The sequence below is a fragment of the Rhinichthys klamathensis genome, unplaced genomic scaffold (assembly GCF_029890125.1).
Source record: "Rhinichthys klamathensis goyatoka isolate OS25496 unplaced genomic scaffold, OSU_Roscu_1.1 h1tg000679l_1, whole genome shotgun sequence".
Taxonomy (NCBI): domain Eukaryota; kingdom Metazoa; phylum Chordata; class Actinopteri; order Cypriniformes; family Leuciscidae; genus Rhinichthys; species Rhinichthys klamathensis.
The window spans coordinates 61566-85494 of record NW_026607111.1 but is presented as its reverse complement, the minus strand read 5'-3'; the positions used below and the strand labels follow the sequence as shown (position 1 = coordinate 85494).

Genomic DNA, 23929 nt, shown 5'->3' with positions numbered 1-23929 from the left:
CTCTGAATGCAAATGTTTCCATGTGAAAGTAGATTCTGTCTATATAAAGATTGATTATGAAACTGATTATGAAATTGGCATGAATAATTTACCTGACATAATAAATTGTTACATTTGATTTTTATTCTGAATTACTCTGAAATTATTTTCTCAAGTAGATTAAGTGAAGTCGTATGTTTCCGCAAATCTGTGTCCAGGGTTTTAAGTACATACTAGATCCAAGTTTAGATGGAGTGTGAGGCACATCTGGTGGTATTCTAGATTCCTGACTAACTGCGTGATTTTAACTAAGTTGTTATGCAGTCGCAAATAGGGGCCTATATAAAAAATACTATTAAAGGGTTAGTTCACCCAAAAATGAAAATTCTGTCAGTAATTACTCACCCTCGTGTTTTTCCAACCCCGTAAGACTTTCATTCATCTTCGGAACACAAATTAAGATATTTTTGATTAAATCTGAGAGCTGTCTCACTCCTCCATAGGCCTCTATGTTATTGAAACTTCATTTTCTTCTCTGTGGGCCTCGAGTGAGTTCACGTAGTGTAACAGCGCAGCGCTTCTGTGTTGTACGTCACACGCATCACACACATGACCAGCGTCAGCCAATAGTGAGCCTACATTCTGACATACAACACAGAAGCGCTGCGCTGTTGAATAGTTGAATAAAGTTGTTATTTTGGGGGGGGGGGTTTGCACACAAAAAGTATTTCGTCGCTTGATAAACTTCTGGTTGAGCCACTGTAGTCACTTGGACTATTTTAACTATTTCAACTGTTCTGGGCTGGCAAGTTTCAATAACATAGAGGCCTATGGAGGAGTGAGAAGGCTTTCAGATTTAATCAAAAATATCTTAATTTGTGTTCCGAAGATGAACGAAAGTCTTACGGGGTTGGAAAAACATGAGGGTGAGTAATTACAGACAGAATTTTCATTTTTGGGTGAACTAACCCTTTAAGACGCTGTGGTGACATTACACGTCACATCAATGTCACGTGTCTTTATGGGATCTTTACGGGATGTGTGTGAACGCGCGCACAGATTCCGGAAAATCACTTGCAGTGTGAATGAACCAAAATCGAACGATCCCGGGACAAATTATCGCTGTATTTCCCGGAATCTCTGTGTGAAAAGGGCTTTAGTGACACCGTGGGTCATGCAATGTCAACATTGCAAAACACATCGAAGAGTCTTCGTCTCATGTGAGTGTACACCATTCAGATGACTCTTCTCATAAACATAATTTATTTCTTAATGTGTAAACCTTTGAAATTAGCACCAAACTATTGAATACATCTTTAATCGAATGACACACAAGTAGTGATAATTTGTTATGTCTTTATTGAACTTACTGTGCAAACATGAAGGTTACAAAAGTTTGTGAATCCATAACAGGAGTGAGGAGTCATCGAACCCGGAGTCCAATCAATGGGACGAGATTGATCAGAACTGCCCTTTCCTGTACAAATGCACAATTTTTCGCCACTTCACAGTAAGACGAGTTGTCTATAAATAGAGAGTAGTTCAGCACTGTTACTCCTCTCTCTAGGAGTGGGTGCCCTGGGATGATGACTGCAAGAGTACAGTGGAAGATGCTTTATGAGAAGAAGAATCCTGGACTTCTCTGTTGGCGTGTCTACAATTGGTACAATATGTACTTCCACTTTTTTGGAAGGCTTCAAAAAATAAAACATTGCTGCATGTCTGAGATTGTGGATATTCCTCAGCCTTGCTGATGTTTCTGTGGACAGATAAAACCAAATTTGCTTAGAGAAAACAGAAATGCTACAGTATGTGTAGTGCAAGAAGAGCAACACACAAATCAGGACCTCTCAATTGCAACGTTTAGAATTCTCAAGTTGGAATTCCACCAATGGAAGCTCTGCAGAAGGGGATGTAACAGGACAACTCAAAGGAGTAAATCAACACCAGCACGGCTTTAAAAGAAGAAAATAGGTCTTCTGAACTGCCTCATCCCGAATAAGATCCATTGGCATGACCTCAATGGAGCAATTCAGACTACAAATTGCAAAAATATTACTGAAAAGAAAGGTTTAGAATACCTTGTGATGTTTGTTGGAGGTTATTTTCAAAGAATCTTCAAGAAGTTACTACATAAAGAGTTTTCCACTCTGTACTGTCAATGTTTACACGGTATGTTCAGTGAAGACATGAAAACATTGGTTAGTTTCAGATTTTATGTCCAGTTTATGCAGATAAAACCAAGTAAATCCAACAAGTTCACATTTTTCACGTTTTCCTGCAACTGTGAATATACAGACTTAAACACAGACACGCTCCAGTAATAACACCTCAGTATCTGTAAGTAGGGTTGATTTGGAGAGCTTTTAGCAGTGTTGTGTTGAGAGAGGCTTTTTTGTAAGAGAAATGTTCTGCTGGACATCAGTACAGCGAGTCCTTTACCATATATGGCATGAGTCAGGGCATCTCCCTCTTTCTTTCTCTTTCATCCATTAGCGAAAAATAGGACACTTCTTTTTTTTATCTGCCATATTTGGATTTGATCAACCATTAGTATCCCTGCAGCCTAAAAGACAAAAGTAAGGACTTCACTCTAGATGTCTCTTTGGATCTCATTATCTCAATTTACTCATTGTTGCCTCCATCCATCCCTATTATGATTAAGTGTACTCTGGGTCCATGTCAAATTGAAATGACTCTAATAGGATGGATTGCTAACTTGGTCCACATGGCAAGAAAACATTCTTGTTGACAGCAGATCTTAGAGGAAAACAACCCATCCGTATCCAGTCCAGTCACTGGATATGTATGGCTACTGAATTGCCACCAGCTCTGAAACAGTCCAGTAAGCTCATGAACAATAGCACTGATGTGAAAGTATGCAGTGAATTAATCATGGTTAGCACAGCAAATGTTTGTTTAGAATAGCATTTTCTTGTCGAACTGATGTACAATTGCTCTTTTTTTTGTGCATATCCAGATCTTCCAGCAAATAGTTACATCACTGATCATTTTTATCTATTCATTTTCATGAATAGTTGAAAAATGTAGCAGGTCTTTTAAAAATATATATACAGATGCAGTTCACACAGGAGATAAAACTTGAAAACGTGTCTGTTTTATGTCTCTATTTACAGTGAAAAATATATGCAAAAAAGTTTTTTTAAAATAATGATTAAGATACGCTCTCAAAGCATAAAGAAAATTTGTTGTTATTTTTATTGGGTACACCACATGACATTGTAGAGTAATTAAATGAAACATTTCTTTAAAATGTAACAAATGTTTTTCAAAACCATATGAAACCACCATGAATACTAAAAAAGTACATTTCTAAGAGCTTGGCACATTGTGTAAAATGTATAGACTGAATGCATCTGCCAAAGTCATACAGTCTTTAACAGACTAAATAGTCTAAAACACCTGGGTTAGTTTGAGTCTCTCCTTTTTTTCTGTGGTTTTTGCATCCCCATCCCTTCATCCTCCATTTCTGAAGCCCATCAACACATCTCCCCTTCATAATGAGTCTAATCTGGCACATCATTGCTTCCCCTCTTTCTCTTTCCCAAAGATTAAAATGGCCGCTTCACCTGCAGGCTTCATTACTCTTGTGACGTTGTAATATCATGAGTGAACTCATTTGGTCAGAGATAAATGGTGTAATTTAGAGGTGTGGTTTTTCTTTAAATGAAAGTGATGTAGATCAAGAACAGGAAGCCATTGAGTTTATGGAGAGAGTTTAGCAGTTAATCATAGACTTATTAAGAACTCTGTTTCCAACGTATGATGGCATTGCTATACCTAGGTTCATTGGAAAAACATGCCTCCTATACATACAGCTAAAATGACCATTAGTGGCAATCAAACACCAACAACTTTTGTTGTTCACACAAATTGATTACAGGGGCAGATTGTCCGTTAATAATGAATTTTTTTGCACAGTTCCATGCACGATATTATGTTATGACCTCAAAACACTTTTACCATAGTACATAATGTGTACACATAGTGCTCGGTATAGCATTGGATTGGGTATGAATCCCGTGAAACACAAATAAAGATAAAGAGCTTAAAGACTTGTAGAAGCAATCTAAAATAGCAAGGTTGCTTCAGCAAATGTGTTTTTATCTCACATTTAATATTGTTAGGGAAAGGTTTAGGTTTAGTAGGTTTACTTTAGGTGGTAGAGCATTAAGCTTTTACCGCCTTTTCACCAGACGTTTCATTTCCGACCTGCTGATACGTACAACAACCAGTGTTTTAAAACATTGGCAGATTCATGTTAATCTTTTTCAGATAAAACTGAACGCTCCTAAATGTAAAAATGGAACGTAATATCATTTTGCAAATGTTGCCATCGGCATGTTTTCTCCAATGAGCCTGGGTTGGCATTGCTGCTGTTTGATGTAGCAGCTCAAGCTTGACATTTTAAGTCTAACTGCCCAGCACAACAGAGCTTTGATGACATCTGCTGATTGCCATCAGACATTTGACTGGCCTTTGAATGCAGAGTTCAGCAGTAAGTGGTGGTGCTGCTGGGGTACATGAAAACAGTTGAAGTATGTTTACTGCCTTCAAAATATTCATTGGTACTTGTCGTGTGGTATGGTATACAGTACACTCTCCTTTAATGCTTTTTTTGAAGCTTCTCAGATTCTGCAAAGAACCCTCTTATTAAGGACCATTTTAGCTGTAGGGGTCTTGAGTGGACTATATGGCTCTTTTGAGATTAACCTCTTTTGAGGTTTTCATGTTATACATGTAACCTGGCCCTAGCCAGATGAATTTCGCTCCGCCTAGCTTCACTCATCCATCTGGAACCGATCCATTGAAATGGCGTTTCAGAAGGCTGGGCCTTATCAAAAATCCTTGCATATGATTGGATAAGCCACTTGTCTGTCATCTTTATCGACGTGCTATTTCAACCACTCACACCGAAGCCAACCCGTGACGCTGAAGAATCCGGTCGGGAGAAGGCACTGATCTATATAACATCGTTTCCACCAACAAAAGCCTTAAGAGCCGTTCTCTGATGTTCTTTTAATGAAACAATATTAGGTAGATTGGACAACACGGATGAAATAGCAGCATCAATGTTAACGCTTGTTTCCTCGATGCGAGCCGCCATTGTTGTCTGAATCAAAAGAGTCTCACGGTCGCTTATCCACTACGTCACATCTATGAAACTCCCGCCCTGCGTCCTGATTGGCTAAACCATAAAGTTGGTTGGAGAAATCACTCTCAATGGAAGAGGTTCCAGATGGATGTGAGTGAAGCTAGGCGGAGCGAAATTCATCTGGCTAGGGCCAGGTTATTATACATGAGGTCCTTCGGATCCACCTATGATTTTCTGCATTAGTATATCATTTACCGTATACAGTATACCATACCGGGTTTCTAAAATCTACAGAACAAAAACTCAACTGGGGGTTTTCAAACTTTTTAACCTTAAATATGATGATGCCCTTAAAGGCTGCTGTTTATTTTCATGCATATTATTCTATATTGTGTGAGAAAAATGTTTATCATGATATTATGAAGACAACATTCTGATCGCTAAATTAAATAATTGTTTTTATATTGTCATTAAATTAAAGCTGTCACATGTATGTTCTGTTTTCATACAGTTTTCATTGTATTGTGTTTCTAGTTAGCTTCTAAGTTGTTTATTAGTCCTGTCATCCTCTGTTCCATATCAGTTTGTCACTATGGTTTCTAATTGATTGTGTTAGTTCAGTTCAGGTGTGTTTCATTAATTATCTCGTCAGCTCAGAAAAAAATGAGTAACTAACTAGAAGCAGGAAAAAGGGACAAAGGAAACAGAGCAAAAACCAACTCATAGTAAAACTCAAACACAGATAAAACAAGACATAACCCTGACAGTTATGTGGTAAATTATACACAGTGACCTTTTTGGAAATGAAGTGTACTTATTTTTCTTGTGCAATCTACTTAATTGCGTTTTCACTGTGCATGATTTAATGAGAATATTTGTGCAAACATGATCAAATAGGATAGACACAATTATATTTTAAGGAGGATTTTGTGTAAGGGTACTAAATGATACCATGCTGTTCGCAATTATGACAATAATTGTTTTTTGCCCTTGCAACGAAAAAACAGCGTCTCCTTGTCATAGCGAAATACTTAGCTAACTGTTATTTGACAGTGGGCTATTATGCAAATATGTAACATGGTGATGTAGCTAATCCTGCCTTCACATGTTATCGGAAATGTCCTACTTCCCACTTCTGAAGTCCTGATTACGAGCACTAATCTATTCCTGAATAGACACCTGGTTTATTCTTGCCTATTTCTTGGGGAAGTCTTATTAAAGCCAAAATGTATTGAAGATATTTAATTTCCGAGTTTCCCAATAGTAAATACGACTTGATAGGGTGTTCATGTCCAATTTCCGACTAGGAAACTTGTATTTACGAAAAATTCCAATAGCACATTGAGGCAGCATTAGTCACAGAAACAATGGCATGACTACAAATAAGGTGTTTCAGGCAGGTGTTTTCTGTTGGAAAGATGAACTCCTTTTGGCGTGCTTTGTAACTTTGAAGATCATTCTCAATAGACATTTCTCAAAATATCTTCTTTTATGTTCCATAGAACATATAGAAAGACATCATTTTTGGAACGAGATCAGTGCAAGTAAATTATGACAGAATTGATATTTTTGCCTGACCTATCCCTTTAACTAAACAGCGCTGCTATAGACACTATTTCTATTTGGTTTAATGTTATATTGGCATTCTTGAGTCTGTGGGCTTGAGTTCTCATAGGATTGAGGTGTAACACAGAAACAGAGCCAACTCGACGTTCCTCAGATTTCATAGCTGCATTCAGTATTACAATGTTTCCTGGAAGCATTCACTGCCTGCATTTGGATGTGTTTTATTCTCTGCTTTTTTCGAAGTATTGGCTACCTGGGTCTGCAGGCGTCTCAGGATAGCGGTCCTCAGCTGGGGCCTGAAGCGTGGAGTTCGCTCAGACACTGGTTGTTTATTGTTTATCGTCTCTCACCAGAGACTAACCAGCAAAGAAGCATCAGATCCTTTCCGTGACCCTTCCCTGCTGTTCCCACAGAGCATCACTACCCTGCTTTTATTCGCTTCCAGCTGATTTACACAGGATGAGTAAACACACAACCACACACCGTAACACACCTCGAGTGCACTATACACACACGCACACGCTTCCTGTAAGTTGAATCGGCTGCATATACTTATATAAATATTCTCCGGTGAGGGAGAGCGAGAGTTGAATCAGTCTGCTGGGGAAAGAAGGTTTGTTCTAGGCTTTTTGTGATGGGTAAAGGCTGATAGATTTTTCTGCACTATGAGGTCTGTGTTATTTTTGTTGCCGAGTTGGACGCGTGGCAAACAAAGAGATGTTTGCACGATGCTGTTCTTACTCCCTTTATAGTTATGTTGGCAAAGGCTTCGGAAGAGCCCTCTTGTGTGTTGGTTAGCACGTCGGTGAACGTTGCACGTATGTGTGTGCGCGAGAATTTAAAAAGTGCTTTTAATGTGCTGTTTAGTTGGTTACCATGGCTGTCCGAGTTAAGTAACCAAATACAACAGTACGATCTCTCACTTTTATTCCATAACCCTACAGTTATATATAGACTCCTCCATCTCCACCCACTCTTCCACCCTCCTGCTCTCTCTATCTCTCCACACTAACTCCCTCTTCACTCTTTCTATCACCCGTTCATCTCTAACAGCTTTCATTCGCATTCTCCCTGTTGGATGTGATTTACGCTCTCTTATTCCTGCCTGTCACTTAATTACTTGGTTAACCAGTGGCACAGCACCCATTTTGTCCTCCTGCTACTCTTTTCTGTCTCTCCTGAAGCTTTGCGAGCTCTCATTTTCCTCCCGCCATACGTAATCCTCTGCATTGTGTGTGCATGCGCTGTCAGGTGATGAGTATTGATTGTATACTTGGCTGTAAAGCCATGTGATTAAACCCAATGAATGGGTGGAGAGGGGCGCACGATAAATCACCTGTATGCCACCGTGTGTGTTTGATTAAAAGGGTCTGGAATCTGGCCCTGTCTACAGAGCTTTGTATCCAAGGGGTTATCAGATATTAAGATAAAATAAGCTGGATGTGCTATGAAACAAACTGTAAATTTAAGGACGCAAAAGTCCCTCCCCAGTCCATAAAGAGCATTTTATTTAGTTATTTATTGAAACAAAAAAGAAACTTGGTCTGCTTAGCAGTGCTTACTGACTAAGAGTGCTAACAAATCGAAAGTGTCAAACAAGTCGAAAGTGTTCCCATGTTTGCTCCCGTGATAGCATTTGGGAAATGTTTCTTTTTTTCTTGCAAAAAATTCATTTAATAAACTTTTATTTTAAAAAAAAAACTAAATTTATTTATTATATTATTGTTTTAACTACTTTTTAAAACATGAAATTGTACGGAGCCCCTAAAGGGACGTGGTGGTGGAAAAAAATTTAGGATGGGAGAATTTTTTTTTTCAAATCTTTTGCCTTCCCTCGCAAAACCTTTGCGTTCCCCCGAGAAACTTTGCGTTCCCCAGAGAAACTTTGCGTTCCCTCGCAAAACTTTTGCGTTCCCTCGCAAAGATATTTGCGTTCCCACGCAAAAGTTTTACGTTCCCTCGCAAAGATATTTGCGTTCCCACGCAAAAGTTTTACGTTCCCTCGCAAAGATATTTGCGTTCCCACGCAAAAGTTTTATGTTCCCTCGCAAAGATATTTGCGTTTCCACGCAAAAGTTTTACGTTCCCTCGCAAAGATATTTGCGTTCCCACGCAAAAGTTTTACGTTCCCTCGCAAAGATATTTGCGTTTCCACGCAAAAGTTTTACGTTCCCTCGCAAAGATATTTGCGTTCCCACGCAAAACCTGTTGGCAGCTCGGACAGACACTTCCTGTTTAATGTCCCGCTGCCAGTGTTTCAGAGCTCCGTACGTTAATGGAGCGTTTCATAGGGTTTGAACTTGGACTCAAATATAAAGAAATGCTGTCAATGCTTATGTTGCGTGGGAACGCAAATAACTTTGCGAGGGAACGCTAACATTTTGCGTGGGAATGCAAATATCTTTCCGAGGGAACACAAAAGTTTTGCGAGGGAACATTTCCATTACTGTTTATTTCACACTGACATAATGAGTTGTTCTGCAGTAATCTGTAGGCTACTAACCGATTCTGCGGGAGTGTGGGCAGGGCCCTGATACCACAGCTCCACTTCAAGCTCACAGACTCAGGCTTCAAGATGTCAGCACCATATTTGGACATTGGCGGCTTCACTTTTCTACAATGGTAGAGAGTAAAGGTGCGTTGTCCATCCTTTTTTACAGTCTATGGTGTTGCACCTAGAGCTCTGCAGATTCTTCTATAACTGTTTGGCCATGGGACCCATATTTTCCCATGGTCATTAAGCTGCGAGTCTGCGACCCAGAATTTTTTTAGGGATTTGAACTAATTCTAAATTAATAAATATACATAAAATATATATAAATACTGCTCCTGATGAATAGAATGAACATCATAACTGCATGCAAATCCTTCCCATATAACACACAAAGTACCAGTTACGTAATTTATTGGTACTTTTTGGAAATTTCATGACTTACTAAATGACAACATAACTCAATAGCATGCTTGTAATTTCTTTTGCGCTTTATTTATAATGAAGTGATATACAGCGCGTGCCGAGTGCACTCTATGACTACAGTATAACTGCTGACAAGCAAGGAAATTTCATTTTTCTGAGGTGAGAGACTTTTTATTTTGTAACAAGTTACGGAAATAACGTTAGACTAATGACACTGACAAACAGCCTGACAACATCTCACCTGACCACACTGAATCAGGACATTATGTTTTTTTCAGGCATTCTTTACTTAAACTGTGTCTGACAGAAGTGTCAACAGCTTTCACTCGCATCTTTCAAAATAAAAGTCTTGCATCAGAAAAAAATTGAATTATGTCTGTTGTCGTTTCTGTGACTGCACAGTCCGCAACCCACTCAAAACGGTCTTGCGACCCACCAGTTGAGAAACACTGTTCTAAAGGAACCCAAGATTAGAAATGAGCAGCTTTGAGTTTATTTTCAACAAGATCCTTTATCATTTCATTTTGACATTTTAAGCGGCGCATTTTTGCCAGTTTTCAGATTGTGAAAGGTTCACTTAACAATGTAATACAGGCTTTACACAGAGGCTGTTATTGATGGATGGGGCAGTCAGAAACTATATTTGACAACAGCAAACCTGCAAGCCAGTGTGTGAGGACTGGAGCACAGCAGCACTCAGTGCAGTTGCTCATTTCTCAAGTGAAGGGACGTTTCTTTAAGGTTTTTCATTCTAAGCGCCTTAGAGAGGGTGGAAAATGGTTGCAAAAAAACTAAAATATGACTGCTTTTGACACAAAGAAACTTTACTGACAGTATTTGTAGACCTCAAATAAAAATAAATAAAAAGCAATCAGATTTTGGGAAACCTAAAAAAAAAATCCAAGGGTCTCTCTGTGTACTTGAACACTATAAAATCTAAAATTGTGGAATTTGTATGTTAATAGTTTCTGCGATCATCCTCTGATCTGTTATGAATGATGGAATTTTTTTTGGGAAGGAAACACAGACACCCACACATACACACATGCATTATGCATGTGTTCAAACCCTTAGTCCCGACTCACTGAGCTATGAAACGAGGCCATGCTAATCTCGCATTTAATGTTTGTGCTTCCATAAATACCAAGTCTTTTCGCTTATTTGGTTTTTCCTCTTAGCATATGGCCTATTACCATAATGACACATCACTGGTGCCCTGATAAACATTTTAGCTGTAAAAATCTTGAGAGCTAGATCTGCGGAACTTTATTCAGGCTTTAATAAGTCCTCTCAAATTCTACCTGGGATTCTACTGGTTTAGTTAAGCTTAATTAGACCTCAGTGAGCTCGATAACTGGATTTCAACAGGCTTTCAGTTATTTAATGAGATTCCGTTGTGCTTCCTAACAGGTGTCCCACGCGTTTGCCCCCTGAACCTCCAGGAATACTCAGTGTATACTCAGAAATTAGCAAGAACCCTGCAGGCCCGATCCCGTCTGAGTTGTTTAAAAGGTGATGAGCTTGGTGTTGACTAATTCAGATGAGACCCCCAGGGGCTAACGCATCTCTGTCTGTGAGCATAGTAGAGAGAGATTCATATTCTCAGAGGTCAAAAGTTATTTAGAGGAATTAGTACATGCACTGTTGGTATTCACATTGTTTACTTTATTCGATAAACCTGAACTTATGAGGGTATATAATAGATAATTAAAAGAGAGGAGGAGGGAGGAGGGGGGAGGGGGGCACAATCTATCAATAAAACAAAGATATCGGCACAATCTAACAACTAAAATAATTATGCAAATCTGGGAACCGCACAAACATACCAACAAAAATGGTGCTGAACACAATTTGCAAGGTGCAAATCTGCAGGCTGTATTTGGATATATGCCAGGTTATAATGTTCTTCTCCATCATTTGATAATCATTTCATGGATAACTGCTGCTATGATCAATAGAAAATGTACACAAACATCACTCAGGCGATAATAGCGTGACGTTAATTGCAGCATGCAGGCAATTTTGTGGGCGCGATCTATAATGAGCCTAATTTACACCGAAAGAAGCCGCGTTTGGACTGAAAAGGATGACTTAATTTATATAGACAAGCCACAGTGCAATTTCATCAAATTCTGTGTCTGGTTAACTGGATTACTGGTGATTAGTAAATAATAGTAAAATGTAATAGTGATAGCCTGTAACTGTTTACACTCAATGTAAATAGCATCAGCCTTCTTTTACACTTGGAAATAGACGCTGCCTTAGTGAATTCGTAGTCTGTCAAGGGACTTTCGGTAGAGTAATGTGGAATAAGACAGCAACATCATATATCAATACGAGGCAGGAGCACAAACAATAATCTCAATGCTAAATAACCCTGTAATAATATTCAGTTTATGCCAAGTGGAAAGATCAAAATTCACTGTTCCAATTCCATTCTGATGAACTTCAAAGGTAAGAGACAAGATGAAAAACCTACATTAACTTCCTGAAATATCAGATGAACTCTCTCTCTCTCTCTCTCTCTCTCTCTCTCTCTCTCTCTCTCTCTCTCTCTCTCTCTCTCTCTTCCCATCTCACCCTGTTGCCACGGCAGCATAATCTGGCTATGAGAGAAAGGGACGGATAGTGCAAATGTCATCTGACTCATTTAATGTTGGTGTCAATATGTGTGTGAGCGTGTGCGTGATCGAGAGAGCAAGAGAGACAGAATGAATGTCACAACGTATCATAGAAAACCATCGGTTGAGCTGCGACTTTAATTCATCTTCAACAAGCAATAAGTGGCCTTTTCTGTAAAGCCTTAAGTCTAATAAAAAGTTCATAAAAATTAATATTACTGGTGTTTGTAAAGGTTGAGTGTAATCCATTGAAACACTGACAGTTACTGCTCTAACATACTGACAGGGATGTCATGCATCTATTTTTTTATATTTGTGATATATATATTTGAGGTGGCACCAGTGGCAGTTTTGGCTCACTTGGTGCCCCAGGCAAGATAAGACATAACCAATGAAAGTAGTTAACCTAAGGTTTTTTCAAAATTCAAATAAATTCAACAGGTAATGACATTCTATATAAACTTAAGACTATAAAAACTTAAGACTTCAAGATTTTTAAACTTTTTTTTTTAAACTTTAAGACAAAGCCATCATTCATTGCAATTATGTGAATATCAATTCATTTTAATCATTTCCTTAAATTCCCATTTGAATTCTGCATCTGTTTGGTACCTCAATTCAAATTAAATTCAATTTCAGAAATTAAAATTTAAAAACATTCTCAATTTAATGCCGAACATAGTGTTGTATGAAAAAAAAATGTGTAAGTTAAAAGTATCAAGCGACATGATGGTGTGTAGATTATGATGAGTCACAGCACTTTCAGTTTGAAGCTAATGAAGTGTGACTGATTTGACTGACCAAATTTAGACATGTGAATGGAAGATATACACTCACCGGCCACTTTATTAGGTACCCCATGCTAGTAACGGGTTGGACCCCCTTTTGCCTTCAGAACTGCCTCAATTCTTCGTGGCATAGATTCAACAAGGTGCTGGAAGCATTCCTCAGGGAGTTTGGTCCATATTGACATGATGGCATCACACAGTTGCCGCAGATTTGTCGGCTGCACATCCATGATGCGAATCTCCCGTTCCACCACATCCCAAAGATGCTCTATTGGGTTGAGATCTGGTGACTGTGGAGGCCATTTTAGTACAGTGAACTCATTGTCATGTTCAAGAAACCAATTTGAAATGATTAGAGCTTTGTGACATGGTGGAAGTAGCCATCAGAGGATGGGTACATGGTGGCCATAAAGGGATTGACATGGTCAGAAACAATGCTCAGGTAGGCCGTGGCATTTAAACGATGCCCAATTGGCACTAAGGGACCTAAAGTGTGCCAGGAAAACATCCCCCACACCATTACACCACCACCACCAGCCTGCACAGTGGTAACAAGGCATGATGGTTCCATGTTCTCATTCTGTTTACGCCAAATTCTGACTCTAACATCTGAATGTCTCAACAGAAATCGAGACTCATCAGACCAGGCAACATTTTTCCAGTCTTCAACTGTTCAATTTTGGTGAGCTCTTGCAAATTGTAGCCTCTTTTTCCTATTTGTAGTGGAGATGAGTGGTACCCGGTGGAGTCTTCTGCTGTTGTAGCCCATCCGCCTCAAGGTTGTGCGTGTTGTGGCTTCACAAATGCTTTGCTGCATACCTCGGTTGTAACGAGTGGTTATTTCAGTCACTGTTGCCCTTCTATCAGCTCGAACCAGTCTGGCCATTCTCCTCTGACCTCTGGCATCAACAAGGCATTTCCGCCCACAGAACTGCCGCTCACTGGATGTTTTTTCTTTTTCGGACCATTCTCTGTAAACCCTAGAGATGGTTGTGCGTGAAAATCCCAGTAGATTAGCAGTTTCTGAAATACTCAGACCAGCCCTTCTGGCACCAACAATCATGCCACGTTCAAAGTCACTCAAATCACCTTTCTTCCCCATACTGATGCTCGGTTTGAACTGCAGGAGATTGTCTTGACCATGTCTACATGCCTAAATGCACTGAGTTGCCGCCATGTGATTGGCTGCTTAGAAATTAAGTGTTAACGAGCAGTTGGACAGGTGTACCTAATAAAGTGGCCGTGAGTGTATGCCACAGTAGTTAGACAAACATTATTATTATTTTTTTCAATGTAAGACTGGAAAAACTGGTTGAAGAGATAGACCTGACCACTGGTCTATGAGACAAAGGACCTTGCTGGAAATTAACATTTGACTTCCCCCCTCTTCCCCTGAGACGAAAGTCCACCTTACCTACATTTCATTCTCTCTCTCAGGGACACCTAAAACTCACATAAGAATAGAGATGATTTGATGTGAATGATTATCATTGAGTATTATGTTTAGTATCATTTGAAATGTCTCGGTGCGACTGGTACGGGTGTCTAATTTCCAAATGGGTAAAACATAAGGTAATAAGGTTTTTAAGAATTTAGGGATAACTGGCACACAAATGTTGGTCTCTAGACAAACGGTCCTACCCCCAAAAGGTGTAAATTCCTGAATGCAAATTCCCACTGTTAGCAAATGGTCAACTTCTACCCCCAGTAAGTCTAGGACAGTGTTCAAGGTAAATTTCCACTGTGAACTCATGTTTACATATGAAATGAGGTCTGGCTATATAATGAAATGCAACTAGAAGATCGGGGCCTTTTCTGCACCTCAGATGAGCCCGTGAGGCTGGGAGTCGCGAGACTCTCAGCTTCACGTAGCCTATTTTTAAATGTCGGGTACATCTTCTTTTTTATTCCAGAACATTGGATATTTTGTATTGATTATCTTTGAACTGATGATAAATTTACCTGACATAATAAATTGTTACATTTGATGATTCTAACTGACTTTGATATTATTTCATTGGAGTTAAAAGGAATTAGTCAAACTTTCGCTTATATTTATTTAATGATGCACAGATATCATTAAAAACCTTTTCATTTTATGGAGTCAGATGAAATAACGAGTTAAAAACATATGAGAAAACTTATTGCATTTAACCCACAATACTTTGCCACGAGAAAAGACAGTAATACGCAGAGACCTTCACCCGCTGACCGGATGCCTCCATTGGACCGATCGAGCCGGGCCTTACACCAACAATAATAATGCTTAATTAAAAAAAAAATAATAATAATTGTTTTTGGAAGTTGCATTTGAAATCCACTTGGCTCTGCCAGGGCAAGTGTTCATTTGGTTTAAATTGGTATGTGCTCAGATCCCACAGTAGGCTATGTGTTTGTTTTGTAATGAGGTGTACATATTCATCACCAGATTTGCTAACAGTGTTTTGCAATCTGCAAATCAGCAGTCTCGGAAGTGCTTTTGTGTTTGTGTGTCCTTTATCATTATATGCTTTACTCTTGTTTACCGCGGTCTGCACCTTGCACGCCCATATAAACTCAGGAGTCAGAAAGTGCTGTGGCTCCTGAGAGCGTCTGCAGACGTCATGCATGAGGAATCATCATGTTTGTTTACTCTGCTAAAGGGAATGCTGAAAGAACCTGACAGCTGAAATGCTTTCATTTAAATCTGTTGGCACAGCAGGGTCGGTTAAATCATTCATCTGACACAAAGAACAAGATTTCACATTGGTATAAGCCTTTCATCTTCATATCTTATCACGTATTTACAATGTACCAGGCCGAAAGTGTTAAAACGGCATCAAATATTCAGCAGCAACCAACCACACCTGCATCCGAAAGCTTATCTTTCAAATCCTGCCAAAACACTGGTCTGTGACTGGTGCGGTCACGACTGTTGGATTCTTAATTGCATGGTGTTTATCAGTGAGTGGGCAGAGAGCGAATTGCTCTCGCTGTGAGGTAAGTCAGCATCCTATGTACAAAGTCCAAGGCCTGCGCCGATCACTCGTCCATCCGTTCATCCGTGTGCTCGTGTGTGTCTGTGATGAATCTGGATTTGACACAGATGTTTGTGCTGCACCTCAGGGCAGGCCTTGTCAATGTCGCAGAGCATATCTGTCAAAACATACATGGACTGGTGTTTATGTGTTATGTGTGAATAGCATCAGTGACCCATGTTGTCAAAAAGGACAGCTAGTGGAAACAGCCCACCAACCCCCCAAAAAGCATGGAAATGTTTGCGTGAAAGTGTGAGAGAGCTTGGTGGAAATGCAAAGAGACATGTAGGATCACAAGGAGGCAAGAAAAAGGAAGGATCTACTGTCAAGCTGGTGGATTTTCTTTTTGTAAAAGTGAGCGGGAGCATGTGTGTGTATGTTCCAGGGTGGCTTAAGGACAAAGTAAGAGGCTCAAAGCTCAGCACCGCTGAAAGACTGTCAGAGGAGACCGAAAGTACACTGAATCAACTGACAGAAGAAGAGATGGAGAGAATTAGGGAGAGACAAGCCGTTTCTGACGGATTTGCCCATTGAGAGAAGACTCAGTAAGTTACGCCACTTTCGAAAGTGGATATTCAGCGCAAAAACCCACATCTTATTTCCTAACCATCTGCCAGTTTAGTTCAACCAAGCTCTAAATGTGCTTAAATTGCACTGCACCATATTTATATTAAAGTGTCATGAAATGGAAAATCTTAATGTCTGATATTTACTCATATAAGACGGGCTGGGCAACTCTGGCCCTCGAGATCCACTTTCCTGAAGAGTGCCAGCTGTCTAGTAATCCTGAAGACCTTGTTTAGGTGTGTTGATTTAGGTTTAAAGCTAAACTCCACTGAAATGTGGATCTTGAGGGCGAGTTGCACACCCCATAAGAGGTTACTTTGCAATAAAAATATACTGCAAGTTTTATTCCTCAACGCTAACTCCTCAGTTAATTTTTGTTTTCCACCCTTCTGAAATGCCAGGATTTGAAATTGCCCAAGTCGTGATGTTATGAATGAATGTCCTCTACACATCCTCTACAGATATCATTTTATGATGCCTTTATGACCTTTTTTGATCTTCTAAGTTTTAATTTCAGGGGGGTGTGCTCTTAACAACTCAATCACAAGAGCGATACTGTGAGCAAGATGTCAGAATGTCTGATGTTGTTCTGTCCCTTGATGTAGACAAAATGCACCTCGAAAAACTGTTCATACCCTTTCAAAAAGTCTAATATGTCTATTAGAAACTATAAGAAATGCATGGATGAAGTTAAAAAAAAAAAAAAAACATGCCTGCGATTTACAAGAATTATTTAATGAGATTCTTTTCTTTATTATTCTCAACATGCTGCCATTTTTTCAGATATCAATTAATTATAGCAGTCTGACGAGTTATAATAATGTTTTTTTTTAAACGATACATGGCCTAGATAATAGATTTTAGCAAGTGAGGAATTATCATGCTGAAACAGACTTGCAAATTAAGGGTTAAATTGGTTTATTTTCTTCTGACTTGGGCTTAAACAAATATGCTTCTATAACAGCGCTAGCCATCTCAAACATCAAGACACATGTCACACATGCTGTGGAAGAGGACATACAGTGCAATGAAGTTCACCAATTACAGCAAGGGGCATTTTCTTGAGTTTCTGAGAGAGGTAATGCCCCTTCAAAGTGTTTTTGACGGAGTGAAAATGAGGGTGGCGATCATGACACGAGGATAATTGTTTTTTTTTTTAATTGCAAAAAAAAAAAAAAGTGATAATTTTTTAAGCTAACCACCAGGAACATGATATAAAGGTCTGAAAACGCATCTTATGACCTCTGTAATTGTAAATTGCAGAAAGCCAAAACCACGCCTCCTCCAAAACGCGCACAGCCAGAGCAGAGTGTGCAAAGCGTCATAAGAGTTAAATTACCTCATGTCTCAAAGCACATAACATTATAATGCTAATGAATGTAAACAACATAAAGAGTTCTGACTTGTACCACCTGACCACTGCAGATTAATTTCGGCATTGATAGTGTTTCCATAGAAAGGCATACATTTGGAGTTTAAGGACAGCTCCAAATAGAACGTCACGTTGCTATCTCTTAAAGGAATAGTTCACTTAAAAATGAAAAAAGAAGATATTTTGAAGAATGTCGTTAACCAGACAGCTGATGGACCCCATTGACTTCCATAGTAGGAAAATAAATACTGTCTGGTTACCGACATTCTTCAAAATATCTTCTTTTGTGTTCAGCAGAAGAAAGATATTCATACATGTTTGAAACAACTTAAGGGTGAGTTAATGATGACAGAATTGTCATTTTTACGTGAACTATTCCTTTAATTACGGTAGTTACGACATGGCATGAACTAAGCTTGTTGTTTTGGTTTAAGAAGAACTGTAAAAGGTGGCTGTTGTTTGTTTGCATTGCTTTGTGACTGTCTGTCTAAAACTCTGCATAGCCTCATGAAACGTGCTGATGATGTGTGATGTCTGCACAAGCGCGGAGGTAAACATAGGTTGACAGCCAGTAGGACATCCTAATGCATTTGGATCGAATGCAATGATTGGACAAACATTTTTGGGTCTGAGACAGCCACAGAAGATATATGCAATTTAAAAATATATATATTTAGACCACTTCTAACAACCAGTATAACAAAAAGTTTTTGTGAAAAATGGGGGGTGACGCGATATACCGGTATTTATGTCATGATAACCTTGATCTAAAAAAAAAGAAATATCGCTATTGTGTTAATTAGGGGTGTCGCAATATACCGGTAATATACCATGTACCGTATATATACCGTAATATTTTAAATGAATGGTACACGTATGATAATATAGCAGGTAAATTATCCAGCGCCAGTATCTGATTGACATCCCAGTGTGGCGGTATAGAGAGCAATATTTTTTTTCTATTTTTACCCAAAATAGGAGATGTGAGCGTTATGAAGCGCTAAACTTTTTCCAGTCATACTCAACGCGGAGGGCTTTCAAAAAGTACCCTTTCAAAAGTACACCTCTATACCTTATTTACACCTAAAGGATGCCTATTTAAAGGTACACATCCTAAAATGTTATATTACCTTTAACATACATTTAGTGTGACAGATTGTAGTAGTTTGCTGCATCCTCCACAACCAAGCACTCAGAACCGACCCACAAGAGGGCTGTGGGTCTGTTTGTGGTGTTCCCTGATTTGTATATTTACTTTAGTAAATGGGGCTCAGATAGCGTGTGCAAATAAATGGCATCTTCATTGAGTGCAATTCATTCTTAGTGAATTGCCCCTCAGCACGCCAGTGTGTGTTTGTGTTCGCTCATGATTTCAGAACCCTGATGAAGAGGGCTTTTGATGGTTTTATTAAGCCCTTGTGCTTTCGGCCCATGGAGTGCCAGGAGGGACACATTGCGGGTGTCTTTTCCTGCCTCCACTCTGGAATCTTTCCACAAGTGGAAAAGGCGAAGATAAGAAGGGAAAAGGCTTCCTCTTCGTCTCACAGAAGCCTGGTGACATCTTAATGTGTCTGTATCAACCGGCACTGGCAACGCTTGCATCCAGCACTCTCATTTCACAATCCAAATCAATTAAGGAGAATGAATCACTGTGCTATTATTAAAACTGTCAGATTCACTTCTTACTTACAAAGATGAAGAAGAAACAAATGAAGCGCCTGCTATCTACTCCTCCCTTTCCCCGAGGGCTCCCTCTTCAAGCATATTCTCTCCCAATGTCTCCTTTTTTTCTCTGTCTTTCATTCTCTTTTTTTCTTACTTTCGTTCTTTGTTCTCGTTTCGTTACCCTGCTTTTTATTTCAGTCCCCCTCTCTGCATTTCTGGTCGCTTCTTTCTTTTGCGCTCCCACCCTCTCCCCTAAATAATTTAGATTTTACAGTTTACTTGCTGACTGCCAAGTATCGCTTTATTCAGCCATGCACATATGCAAAACAGCGGGTGTGAACTTTAGAATTATATTTGCGACACTGGTCATTAGTATTTGCCTGCAATAATTATAGTACGGCAATAATGGGTTCCTCAACTGTGTATACACACACGCTGTTTCATTTCATTTCCTCTCTTTCTCACTTTTCGTGCCCTGCTGACACATCCAAAGTGACTGAGAGAAAGAAAGAAAGAGCAGGGAGGAGAGATGAACAAAGAAAGAGGGAGGAGAAGTACATCCATCATTTCTTCCCTGTGGTCAAATAAATCTTGTTAGGTCTGTAAAGGTCAGAGTTCACAGAGATTGCTTTGAGTTGTGTGTGTGTGTGAGAGATAGTATGAATCTGATACATCAGGTGTTAGTATGTCCCTGTGATTTCCCCGTGCTGCTGTTTGGGACGTGCGTGACACGGTCATGACCTGCGTCGGCAAACTGTCATAAGATTCCCTGATTCATGATGATGCTTTGCACAACACTGCCAACTCCATTTAATTCATAATTTTATTCAGCAAGAATAGAATGCACATTAAGATTTCTATTTCCAATAATTGCTGTTCTTTTGAACTTTCAAAAAAGGTTTTCAATATTGATGTTTCTTGAGCACCCAATCAGCATATTAGAATGATTTATGAAGGATCATGTTGACTGAAGACTGGAGTAATGATGCTGAAAATTCAGCTTTACCATCATAGGAATAAATTACATTTTAAAATAGAAAACAGTTATTTCAAATTTTAATAATGTATCACTATATTACTTTATTTTTACTTTACTGTTTTGATCCAATAAATGCAGCCATGGTGAGAATAAGAGACTTCTTTCAAAAACATATAAAAAAGTGACCGACTCTAAACTTTTAAACAGTAGTGTATACTGTATCTCCTAAAGAAGCGATGGTACAGGGCAGACCGGGGCAAGTTGTCACGGGAGGTTTTGAGTTAAAAGTCCTAAATTAAAGAAATGCGTGTTTACCTAACAGTTTTGAATGTTGGTTTAACAATTTTGTGAATTCTATTCTTCAAACTAAAATGTCAGTTTCATTATATCTTTACAATTTTGTAATATCTGTTGGATAAACAAGTGAACATAAAACCACTAGCATTATTCAGGCAAAGGTTGAACTGTGTTTTCAGGACAAGGAAATGTTTCATAAATGTCAGGTCGAAACAAAACCATGCCCAAAACAATGGTTTGATATTTTATGTTACTTTTTACATTTTTGTTGCCTGATGAATTGTTTTGTGTCTACCAGCTACTGGGGCAAGTTGTCACAAAAAGTAAATGAGTGTGCTGTGAACTGTATTTTAAGTGGAATTGATCAGTAGGGTTTTTTATTTTGTTTGTAAGTGCTCGTATATAACAAAGTTAATCTCAATTGTGTGTTGATCTAGGGGGTGCTATAGGCAGCAGAAGGCATCTCCATGAGGAGCGGTAGAAGATGCCGGAACTGCCAGCGCTCCTGCTGTCGATTTACTTCCGCTTCCTGTTAGTCACCGTGGTTACCATGCCGCCTTCTTCCCGGAGCCAGACCCCTGTTCTATCATCTGTACGGATGGGTAAGTCGCACACATTTAGACTTGTAATATGTGGTCGACGCGCCCAATATCTGACTGTGATTGTAAAGATCTCTAAACCAGTGGTTCTTAAATGGTTTTGCTTTAAGAACCAGATTTAATATTGGAAATTAAAGGAGCTGTATGTAAGAAATTTATTTCAATTAATCATAAAATGGCCCTGAAATGTCACTAGACATTTAGAAATCATGTGCATTTCAAATACTTATATCACTGACAACAGTAGTCTGGCCAGGATATTGTCATTTAAAAAGTGCAGTTGCAGCCCTCAACTGATGTTGATGTTGTCATGTTGTGTTTTGGTCTGATGCTCCACCCTCCACCTATCTACCAATCACGAAGTCAGTAGTGTTGCGGCATCCGGGTTGCCAGCTCTGCTCTAGTTACCACAGCTGCAGCTCGTCACGTTCCTGCTGGATCCTGCAGCCGATCTGGCAACCTCGAGTCAGGGAGGAGGGGGAGGGGATACACCACTCTACAGTAATTTGAAAGTGATTGCAGTACTAGTTTTGGCCACAATCTTACATACAGCTCCTTTAATTGGCATCAAAGTAACAATATTTTATTGCACTTAACCTAACTAAAATCTTTCAAATGTATTACTATGAACTGCATAAGTGGAACAAAATTATTAACACCAGTTGAATAGGAAAATTTACAATTTTTCTCTCGAAAATGTCCCTTAAATTTTAAGTTTTATTCATGGTTTTCAAGGATGAGGACCAAAATATTGTTATATACCTGTAGATAGAGTTGATTGGAAACATTTTCTCCCACCTTTTAAAAGTTTGCTGTTCTAACTATGCACAATTATTCAAAAGTTTAGGGTCAGTACAATTTTTTCATGTTTTTGAAATGAGTCTCTCATGCTCACCAAGGCCGCATTTATTTGATCAAAAATACAGTAAAAACAGTAATATTGTAAAATATTATTCCAGTTTGAAATCATTGTTTTCTTTTTTATATATATTTTAAAGTGTAATTTATTCCTTTGATGGCAAAGCCAATCTGAATTTTCAGCATCATTGCTCCGGACTTCACATGATCCTTCAGAAATCATTCTAATACGCTGATTTGGTGCTCAGGAAACATTTTTTTATTATTAATGTTTAAAACAGCTGTGCTGTTTTAAAAATATTTTTTTTTCAGGTTTCTTTGATGAATAAAGGTATTCCTTGCTGAATAAAAGTATTTTTATTTTTGTAAACAAATTGACCCCAAGCCTTTGAACAGTAGTGTACATGTTTAGTTTAATTTTATTATTTACATTGAATATTTTTTCCAGCTGACCTGTGACCTAATCAGAACAGTCCTGCAGCACATTTTGGAGTCGTGGCCCACCAGCTGAGAACCATTGATAATAACCAAAGTTATTACATTAGATATGCTATGAAATTCAGAATCATTATAAATAAACTGTATTATTGACTTTATTATTAATATTGGACATGGTTGATGGTTATTTTAAAGGAGTGATTTTAAATTAGAAAGGTTGTTATATATTACATTTATATAACTTTTACCCATTCTTGTCTTGATTTCTCTCTACTTTGTCTCTTGTCTCTCTTTCTTGTTCTCCTTCTCTCCACCTTTAGCGGCAATTTTGGATGACAGCTCTGTCTGTGGGCGTGGGGAGCGGTTAGCTTTAGCGTTAGCACGCGAGAACATCAACAGTGTGATGGAGGGCCCGGCTCGTGCGGAGGTCGACATATTTGAACTCCAGAAAGACTCTCAGTATGAGACTACAGATACTAGTGAGTCATACATAAAAAAAAGACACACACACACACATGCCTGCACACTTAACAAAAAATAACTTTAAAGTGAAGGAGTACAGCATACAGTGACTCAGAAAGGCAAACAGAGCGGATTTGAGGAATTAAAGGCCCACTGAAGTGCCTTGGAACGTCGTGTATGTATGCTTTGTATGATGCGTTGACGTAATTTCCATTGAAACAGGAAGCTAAGATGGGACATATTGAATGACTCCTCCCCCTTTGCAAATAGCCAATAGCGTTTTTTGACCTCACAGACTGCAAGTCGTGCTTGACAGCACTATGGAAGCGAATCCGAGTGCTGATGATACGTTGGATTCAATAGTAGAGGTGTGAATAAATACTAGCCATTTCATTTTTAACCAACATACAGTTGGAAAATGGAATAAAACTTGAGCGTTTGAGCAACCGAACACACATCTCCAACCCATATTGCTTCGTGACGTGTCAAAGGTCGTTTTGGCCAGGTGGTATTTATAGCAGAGGGGGGCAGGACACTTTATATTCTTGAGAGCATTTGATTGGACAAAAGATGTGATGAGAAGCTGAAGTCCGCGGTGATGTCATTAAAATCTGTGATCCATTTTAGCGGAAGTGAGAGACTGTAAGTTTTGAATGCCTATAACTCCTAAATAGGAATTTTGTCATTG

General features: G+C 38.9%; 1 protein-coding gene across 3 annotated transcripts in view; it reads left to right on the top strand.

The window, feature by feature from the left end:
• grik5 (glutamate receptor, ionotropic, kainate 5) overlaps positions 1-23929 on the top strand; it is a 62363-nt gene that overhangs the window by 20978 nt on the left and 17456 nt on the right. For all 3 annotated transcript variants that reach the window (XM_056241852.1, XM_056241853.1, XM_056241851.1), the window contains exons 2-3: positions 21322-21486; positions 23100-23258. In XM_056241852.1, coding sequence (XP_056097827.1) covers positions 21369-21486; positions 23100-23258 — 277 coding nt within the window. In that variant the 5' untranslated portion in view covers positions 21322-21368. The remainder of the gene's footprint in view (positions 1-21321; positions 21487-23099; positions 23259-23929) is intronic.